Source organism: Berghia stephanieae, chromosome 7 (genome assembly GCF_034508935.2).
Source record: "Berghia stephanieae isolate SIO BIC M18660-M18661 chromosome 7, UCSD_Bste_1.3, whole genome shotgun sequence".
NCBI classification, from domain to species: Eukaryota; Metazoa; Mollusca; class Gastropoda; order Nudibranchia; family Aeolidiidae; genus Berghia; species Berghia stephanieae.
This window is the reverse complement of record NC_088366.1, coordinates 43444541-43455090: the sequence shown is the minus strand read 5'-3', so window position 1 is coordinate 43455090 and position 10550 is coordinate 43444541. Positions and strand designations below refer to the sequence as shown.

General features: G+C 32.7%; 1 protein-coding gene across 3 annotated transcripts in view; it reads right to left on the bottom strand.

Moving 5' to 3' along the window:
* Window positions 1-3025: 3025 nt before the first annotated feature.
* Window positions 3026-10550, bottom strand: part of LOC144977302 (CKLF-like MARVEL transmembrane domain-containing protein 4) — a 27309-nt gene continuing 19784 nt past the window's right edge. For all 3 annotated transcript variants that reach the window (XM_078922362.1, XM_078922364.1, XM_078922363.1), the window contains 2 exons: window positions 9221-9319; window positions 3026-8581 (listed from right to left, as the gene is read on the bottom strand). In XM_078922362.1, the coding sequence (XP_078778488.1) occupies window positions 8432-8581; window positions 9221-9319 (249 nt within the window). In that variant the 3' untranslated portion in view covers window positions 3026-8431. The remainder of the gene's footprint in view (window positions 8582-9220; window positions 9320-10550) is intronic.

Genomic DNA, 10550 nt, shown 5'->3' with positions numbered 1-10550 from the left:
CCTCGACCATTTAACAACCTTCATTAAAACAAATTGGTAGAAATAGAGATAAGATGTTTGTCTTTTAGACAGACTCGGATCAAATTTTATATCAGTAATATGTCGGGTTTTTCCGCTGCTGTAAAGTTTTAAAACGGCATTTTCCTCCCTTAAATGTTCATTTTTTATTATTGATCTGGTATAGGAATAAAGCTGAAACTTTTCTCTTTCCGATGATACCAACTTTATTACTGTACGCTTTTTAATGGCTGAAGTATCAACGGTTGAATGACCCGGTTTAAAAACAATCCTTTTTTCGACGCATGACGCAAAATATATAGGTTTTTTTTCTGCCACAAAAATGACGCCTATTGTGGTACCTACTGTTAGGCGATGTTACAATTTTTTTTACTGAGACAACTCTGTTAATGGCCAGGTACTCATTTTACACCTGATTACAGTGAGAGAATGTGAGTGAAGAACCTTTTTCAAAGGACTCAAATCCTGGATTCGATGATAAGTGTCATACCACATGACTACATAGCTGCACTTATAAATTATTTTACAGTAAAAACTGGTTAAACAGGCCTGTAAATTCTCAGGCAATTGCCTGAAATCAGTCCATCCATTATTCTTTACCTCAGGGGACATATATTACACAAAAATAAATTTAAAGAAATTTGTTCTGGTATGAAAAAATAAAAGAAGCTATCACCTGAATTAAAATAAAAAATCAAGGGTAACGTAAAACCGTGGATGACAATACTGAAGCATAATATAGTACACGCTGTGTACCAAAGGCACCCTCTCTCTCTCTCTCTCTACTTGTTCGCTGCGCCCAGTGGCAATCAAGGGGATTCCCTGCCTGCTTTGTGATTATTGTCTGTCACCTCTTGTTTGTTTTTTGTTTTTAAGGGTTTTACGGCGCTTGCAACACATTAAGGTCATATCAGCGCCAGTAACAAAGAAAGAAAATGGGATAGTAAAAAGTTATAGAATTACAATAAAGCATCTGAGAAAAGGGGAATTGGTTCAATAACCTTATAAGCTGAAAGGAGAGTGGAAAGACATAACTTAAAATTAGTATTAAAATAACCATATATTTTTAAGGGTCACCTGCTACACATTTAAGTCATTTTAGCGCCAGTAAAAAGGAAGAAAGTGGGATAGTAAAAAAATTATTTACAATTAAAAGAACACGAGAAAAAGAAAAAGACTGGTTCTAAGAGACAGATGTAGAACACTATCAAAGTACTTAGTTTGAGATCACTAAAAGTCTCATCCAGACACAAGCACAGGTCCCAACTAAGAGGAATACACTCAAATGTTTACCAATCATATAATATAATGTGTAAACTAAACATAATACAATGCATAACAACAGAGATATGATTTAGAAGGAAAAAAATATCATCTCCCAAAACTATAACTATACATTCGACTGTTTCCCTCTCAGCCAAGGACTCTGACCAAGGTCAGGACAAAACAAAACAATCTCATTCCAAGAATAAGGCAGAAAGCAATTGGAAAACAGATAAGAGGGGATAAAAGACAGCAAGTACCTCCCTGCCCGCTATGGGAGGTAGGAACCCCACCCAGTGTCACCTCTTGCTTCATTCACCGTGTTGGTTCTGCCAATTAGTTAGCATGCACCAGTTTCCCCAGCACCAGCACTGCCCAAAAAATGCAACTAAAAATTGACAAATTATTGACGGCCCGCAAAACAAAACTAAACCAAAGACATCCGTTTGGGTTCTGAATTAAATATTCGGTTTTACATGAAAAAAATAGCCGAAAAATCTTGTTGACAATCTTCAGACATACAATAGTAAATTACAAAGGAATAGTGATGTCGAAACTTGTTATAGAAAAATATAACAACTGGTCGTGAGTGTGTGTTGGGGGTGGGGGATAGAAGACACAGCAAGCGACCTCCTGTCCACCATGAGAGGTGAGAATACCCCCATCCAGAAGATAAGATAATACCATCAGGTCAAAGGCTAGAGTAAAACAAAGGGGGATAAATCACAACAGAAGCTCCCAGCAGTAATCAACCTTTTTGCCCAGTCAACGTCTACCCAATGCCTCAAAAACGCTGGCATATGATCTTTATCAAAAAGGAGATCTTAGATGTTTCTTAAATACATTAAATTCACAACAGTAGCGCCTGCCAAAACCCAAACTGTCTACAGATAATGTAAAATGTATGTTTTAGTTTTAAAACACATTTTGGTCATATCAGCGCCAGTAAAAAGAAGAAAATGGAATAGTCAAAATATTCTAGATTTACAATCAAAGCACCCAAGAAATGGTAAGACAAAGGGAAATTGGTTCAAATAGGGATCAGATGTAGATTCCAAGACCATACCATCAATGTACTTCATTTGAGATCACATAAAAGTCTCATCCAGACATCAGCACAGGATCCCACTAAGAGGAACACACTCCGCTGTTTACAGAATATTTAACTAACAATACATAATAGATAGCTCAGTTGGTAGAGCACTTGCTTCACAAGCAAAGGGACTGATCGATCCCAGGTGCAGTGGAGATATTTTTCTGCCCCCTGTCCACCCAGCAGTGATTGGGTAGCTGAGTCTGTTAGATTTGGAGGAAAATACTTTGCGATAGACTAGCATTCTTTCCAAAGGATAGCAAGCAATTGCTATTGTCCGTTTCACGCTATAGAAACCGTGATAAACTCTGGCTCCATGGGCCGTATGGTTCTGAAGGACTACATAACAGAGAGATGATTTACAAGGAAAAAAAATTATCATCTCCCAAGACTAACATTATACATTTGACTGTTTCCCTCCCAGCCAGGGCCGGGACAAAACCAAGTAATCTCATTCCAAGACAATGACAGAAGCATGTTTGGGAAACAGATATAGGGGGATAAAAGACGCACAGTAGGTACCTCCCTGCCCACAATGGGAGGTCAAAAACCCCACCCAGAAATGTATTGGAGATAACACTTCTTCGCAACAATATTACGAGAAAAACATGTTTATCTTTTGTCTTAGAAAGTAACACTTAATACAATGCGTTATTTTCTTCGAAAAGAAATTTTATTTGTCTAGTGCAGTAATTATTTGAACGTCTATACACCATGCTACACACTGTTAATGCATAACAGAACAAAATAGTACATTTATAATACCACTCCTCGACCTACACTCTTATGATTCTTTACTTTACTAAATACATATCTAATTTTTACTGCTGTACACTGACAAAATACATATTTTTCATTTTGGCCATGGATTTTTATGTTTTGTTTGTTTTTAGGGGTTTTAGGCACTTTCGACACTTTGAGCTGATTTCAGTGCCAGGTAAATAAAAAAGATGAAAGAATAGTTAAAAGATTTAGATCTATTAAATAGTGAAGATAGTGGAGAACAAAAGAGGACTAATTCAATAAAGATGAGAAGAAGAAGAGATACAGTACTCACTGGATTCTAGCACACTCTTGGGAGAAACAAAAAAAGCGTGCTAGAATACGAGCGTGATGAAATCCTATGATCATGGTAGGCAACCAATACATTCAGTCACCCAGCTCCAGCATGCCGTATTGCAAAGCATGCTGGAATTCGGCATGTTAGAATCCAGTGAGTTCTATATATCCTCGTACTTGTTCCCACCATTAAAAAGTCCAGCTATTGCCACTACTACAGGATCTCCACAAAAAGAGGTGCAGGTTTATAAAATATGTAATGTTTCTCCACCCTAAAATTTAATTTCATCCATTGCTCAAAGAACTTTATAAAATAACCTTCAACTTGTCAAAAAAAATTTAACTGATACCTTAAAAGAGGATGATTTTTAAGAATTTTTGACAAATTGTGGGTTAACTTAATTCATCGAGATTTGACGTTAAAATTTCTAGCCAAAATGAAAAAAATATGTTTTCTGATTAATGACAAGTTACTGTTCAAAAGCAGCATTGCTCCTCGAATCAAAAGATAAATTCCAACACACCTGTGTAATATTTAGTCTTGTTTTTTTCTTGCTTTTTCAATGATTGAATTTTGGATCTATTTAGAATCTCCAAACATTCTTCCAAATGATGAATTTGACATAACTCCAAAGTGTAGGCTCTCCAAGTTATCATAAGAATATAGCAGGAACACCCAAATGATATAATAGTAAGCAGCATCTATAAACTGGGATTGTTCACTTCAACAACATTGCGGTTATTAGTAAGGACAAAATTAATCGTTATCAAATATCATGAAAGTATTTTAAAAACTTACTCCGATAATTGTATAGATATATTTTTTTTATCAAATTTAAAACAGCAAAAAAAGAAGTAATGGCAAATTATAATGTATCAAATAGTCTCTCAAAAATGTAAGTAATAGGCATGAGTAATTCCAAAGGCCAAAACAAAAAATAAAAATTTTAACTAAATTACAGATGACAACAAATCCTGTAAATGAACATTAACATGATTTTAAAGCTGTGAACGAATATTGCTAGACAGTCAAAAGGGTTATTGCAACTTTTTTTATTATCTAATTTTTCTTTACAACATAGAACATAACAGTGATTGTACTCTTGGACTTCATTTGGCAGACTATATACAGAAAATATATCATACATATTTATTGACCAGTGGTAAAGTGATTTAATTGTATACATAGAAATTAAAAAATACAGCCATTTCATAAAACAACAGAAACCTTAAAAAAATTAAAACTTGAAGGGATGTGACAATAATAGTTAAATGTTACATTTGTAAGTAATTCATAAACAATATTAAAGGTATGCAAACCAATATAAATACAATACAATGATAAATGAAAAATGGATTCCGTGATATAAAATATATCTTGGAATAAAATAACAAAAAAAAACCCCGAACTCGAGATATAATTGCAGGCCGATAAAAGAAGCATTATTCAGAAATTATCAAAACCTGTCATTTGATGAATGAGAAAATACACCTCAAATAATAAATGACATATCAATGCGAGATTCCCATCAAAAGTCAATCAAACCATATGAGAAGTTAGCACAAACATGTTGGCAATTCTAAGAATGAGGGAAGACAATCATTCGGGGGATGCAATCAGTTCTTTAAATGAAAAGAGAATATAGCATGATTTTTGTTTAAAATCCAATCAAAATGAAAACCAGTCAAAAAAGCTACCAAAACTAATGCAGACATTTTTTTCTACTTTAAAAACAAAAGTTTTATCAAACCTATTATTACACTAAATAACACCACCATGATATAAAGGGGATACCAAATGTTTAATTTAGTTTAAGATAAGACTGGAAAAGAATTGTCAAAAAGTTAAGAAAGGAACATAGTCTTTATCTGGTAAAATCATGCATATAAAGCACACTGTAAAAAATAAGAATTTTAATGGCGTCCAAAGCATGAATGAAAAATAATGTCAATATTGTAAATCATAAAGCTAATGGCAGTTGAGTAAAAGGCAGATGTAAATGCGATGCTGTAAAATCATGAGACTGGGATTAAACTGAGATTTTCAAATATAAACATGACAATAGTATTGACTTAGTTTGATTAAAAACCAGTAAAACATAGCACCATAATTCAAAATTGTAATGACAAGAGAATGAAATTTTTAAAAATTGATAGGAAAATATTTGTTAATCTTTGGTTCAATTTCAAAACATCCACACCCTTGATTTCTGGATTTCAATGAAGAATGATACATTACATCAATGTAGTGTTGTCCACAAAAAAGTGACGGTTGCTATCAAAATATCACTTTATATTGTAACCATTTTCTTATTCAGAGAATCGAACATCTCTAGTACACTTTGACAATTTAAATTTTAAAAGTTCCAAGAAAAAAGTAAGACGAGACTGCTTATTCAAAAGGTTGAAAACAAATAGATGATAATAGTTTATGTAAATCATAACATAGTCTAAGGTAAAACGTCGCAACCTCACCCCAAATATTCTTCGTAAATAAAAATATGATTTTATTTATATGATGTATAATAACACATACCTGTAACATAAATTTACAAAACGCACTGTGTAAAATTAATGATGTCATTCAGAAGCTTGAATAAAATGTTCAATAAGAAGAAAACGATACTTGTACCAATTATACAACAGTGATCACAAATTGCCGACTGGTTAGGGAAACAAAATGATTATAGTTATAGGAATTTAGACAAAACGGGTATTTATTAGAATTTGTTTTGCAGGAAATATAATAATCCCCTCCACAATATCATCACCTACCACAAAGTTGATAATGAATATCAATTCATCTTTCACAGCAACAGCATTGAAATAGATGTTTCATTGAAATAACAGCAATTGACAAAGCAATCATGAAGCAGCAGACATTTAGTTTAGTCGATCACCAAAGTATTGACATATTCCAATCAAGTTTTTTGCAAGATATTCCTAAATTTAATGTGGTTGTTGAATGATTTACTTATTTCTTACCTTAAACACAATGATGCAAAAGAGACATATCTGTAAAAACTAAAATGAATACAGACTATTTAAGAAAGTAAAATAAGTTAAGTAATAATGGAATGAAAGAAATAAGATAATAATCCAGAAAACAATTTGAAACAACCCAAGAGTAATGGGGTATTTGGGGGATAAATATTAATACAAAAGTTTGGCCTCATTTATCATTCATGACATGTTTTTTAACGGATGCCGCATTTAAAAAATCAGAGGTAAAAAAAAATCCATCCATGCATAAATATGGATATTTGAAAAAAAAATCATAGAAAGTAAATAGACCTCTGTTATAATTTATCATAAAGAACATTCTAAAGCAAATATGAAAAACAGATCTGTAAATATAATCAAATAACATTCACACTCTTTTTCATATTACCAATGCAAGGTAATATATTATAAAATAAAAATAACTATAAAATGATTTTATAAGTTATAAGCGTAAAATATTTCTCCTAAATCATGCTGGCTGAAGCACATTTGTAAACACCTACCTCTGGATCTTTAAAGATGCCTGTTCGTTATGGAACCATTGAGAAAACCGGATCCAAAGCATTTTGATAATGTTATTGTTTGAGTTTGATACCAAGAGCATTCATAATCTCAGGCTGAAAACTATTCTATCATTTTGATGATGCCAGTTGGTTGCACTATATTGAATGGTTATCAAATGTAAAGTACTTGCTTCCACATCCAGTTGTTCAATTGCTGTTTGGTGAACAGAGGAAACTGAACCAAATGCATTTCCATAGGGAATACAATCCAAGTGTTATATTGATGACTTGGACCTCGGACCTAAATTAACTTGTATTGTGAGTCCAAGACCAAAACGAGGCACAGTAATAATATAAGAGAGAGAGAGAGAGAGAGAGAGAGAGAGAGAGAGAGAGAGAGAGAGAGAGAGAGAGAGAGAGAGAGAGAGAGAGAGAGAGAGAGAGAGAGAGAGAGAGAAAATATCGACTGCTCCATCCAAGTGACATCCAACTTAAATTGACCCTTTTCAGCTGCACCAAAGTTTTCATAATTCACTAAAGCAATCAATGTAAAATATAGAAAATGCTACACCAATGAGTGCATGACCTGATTCAATCTTTCTATACAATTATACACATCCTCTACACATCAGTAATCTACAGTCGAAACTAACAGTAACGCACAATCGAGTCATTTATAAGTCACGATGATACCAAACAGTCATGAGAGTTGCAAGTAGATCTCAATGTTCATTTTATCATCCATGACATGAAAACATAAAATCATCAGGTAAATTAATAATCAAATCATAATGGAAATAAAATAAATTTTGATCTTAAGGCCAACTTTTAATAGGCAGACCTTTAATGGAGACAATTGGAAAAGAACACATGACAAGTGATGAAGATGGTTGTTATTCAGCTGATAATGACCACTTTTATGATATAAATTACCCACCACAGCATAAAGTGACACAGCCATGTTCTGTAAATCATTGCCACTATTCAAGAAGTCAGACTTTTAATTTTTATTTTATTTCCCATCAAACATTTACATAAAAATTGTTTGATATTTGATATTCTAGAAATCCTCCACTTAAATTTTTTTTCCGGCTCATTTTGCATGAATGTTTCAATTCATGAAAATTTCTTCTCTCGACTATAATTAGTTTATTTTGTATTTGTTCAGACATTATTTGCTATGGAAAGAAGTCAAGAAACCATGCATAACTTTAATGTCAAATCTGAAGAGCAAAATTGCATTGATTATGGAAATGGAACAAGGAGAAATGCTATTGAACAAATATTTTTTAATGAATAAGTTTTAAAATCTAATAGTGGAGGATTTTGTCTGACAAATTGGCAAACAGTAGAAAAATCATAGGAATCATAAAATGAAAAATTGCACTGTTGTCTCCACTCAACTTATGTAAAAAATATTAAAAACCTGGACGAGATTAGCATACTTTGATTACAACCTGACGGATCACTAGTTTCAAATTAATGTAAAATCCTAGTATTGTGCCTTGGTCTCATATGTCGTGGTTGTTGTGGTAGTGGTGTTGGATTGACCAGTCGTATGGCTGTGTTGGGTGGCCTGCCATTCACGGTACTGGAAGTAGGTGTCAATGCCATACACAATTAGAGTAACAAAGACGAAAAACTGGAATGGAAAACAAATGATGATAACATAATTTGAAGATAGATGAATGTAAAAAGGTATATTAATCAACAAAAATACCTATTCGTCTTTTGACTTCATAATCCCCATCATCACTCTCACAATCCTAAACAATGGAGATCAAAGCAGGGTTATAAAAAAATAATGACACCTAATATGAATATTCAGTGGAAAATGACCTCATTTAAATGGTGGTAAGTTCCATTGTGGCTTCAGTTTTGAAGGAGGTAGGGGGAGGGGGGTTCTTGGGTTTAATAATTTTTGATAGAGTGGCGATCTTTTTAGTTGATTCATACATGATGGCAAAGTCATCTGGTCAAAATGTAAAAAAGCGTTTTGTCAGTGTACAGCAGTATGGTCCATACTGCAAATTTATCTTAACATTTGACAAGTCTATGTCTCGTGGTATGAAAATGCCAGGATAATCATATCAAGGAGATCATATTGGGGACATTTCTTATTTTATATTACGAACAAAAAAATAAAGGAAATTCTTTAGCCGTAGCCTTAAGGTCAGAAGTTACATAACCTACAATATTTTGACCATCATCATCATCACTCTATCTAACATGATTATCAACACGATTCATATGACTATAATGATTCTTATTATGCACTCACTGTGGCAGCTGCAATGGCATCGTGCAAATGGGCCCTGACAGAGCACACAATGGCAGCGATGATGAACATCAGGCAATAGATGCAGTAGTACATGAACTCCTAGAGGTGACAAAGGGAAAATATGAATCACAACCGTATCACAAACTGATTAAAGACAATCATACTGGAAGCCTGCACATCAACGTGTTTTCCATAAGAATTTAATACTTTGTAAAACCAACTCTCTCAGCATTTTTAGGGGTGCCATTCACTGATCTTTATAATGTTTATACATTATGGGATGTTACACCATTTAACTGTATTTCTTGCTATTATCTACTCCATGCAGAATTTGTATCTCAAAGGTGGGATATATCTGGCAATTGGGTTAAGACAGGACCTTGACATTATTGTCCCATAGATAGTTGATGCTTATTTAGGTTAAATGAAGTCTTTCATGTTGGAGAGTTTGAAAATTTACTGTGACTGATTTTAACGAAATATTTTGTAAATTTAACAAGAGCAATGTGAATAACCATGTAGTGAGGCTGAGAAGATGACTCTTAATTCTTAATGTCTCTCCTTTCCCCCTTAAACTGTGGCTGCTTTCCTCTCCTTAATAGCTTTATTCATGCTGGAATTAAACTGCTAGGTTTTCCCCTGCCCTGGCCTTGGCTAGAATTTTTCACGAACATAGAAACATTGAAATATATATTTAAAAAACTAAAAATAGAAAAATGATATTTTACTGATATAAACTCAGGTGTGAATGAGTACCTGGTTACAGTCAGTGACTGATATTGTAAGAGTGTTAGTACAAAAATAACGCCTAATAGGCGACTGATACTATAAGAAATGGAAAAATGATACCTTATGGTCTGTTGGAGAAATAAATGAAACATTGTGAAGCGCAATGAGCATGGTTAATTCGTGGAAATGTGCTATGTAAATATTCATTAAAACCTGATCCATATAATTGAATTTGATAATAGTATTAACAAAAGCAACAACAACAATAATAACAAATAATAATAATGATAATAATAATAATGATAATAAAAATAATAATAATAATAATAATAATAATAATAATAATAATAATAATAATAATAATATAATAATAATAATAATAATAATAATATAATAATAATAATAATAATAATAATAATAATAATAATAATAATAATAATAATATTATATTATTATTATTATATTATTATTATTATTATTATTATTATTATTATTATTATTATTATTAATATCACACACACATACACACACACACACACACACACACACACGCACACACACACACATATATACCTTCACTCACATTACTAACTGAGGGAAA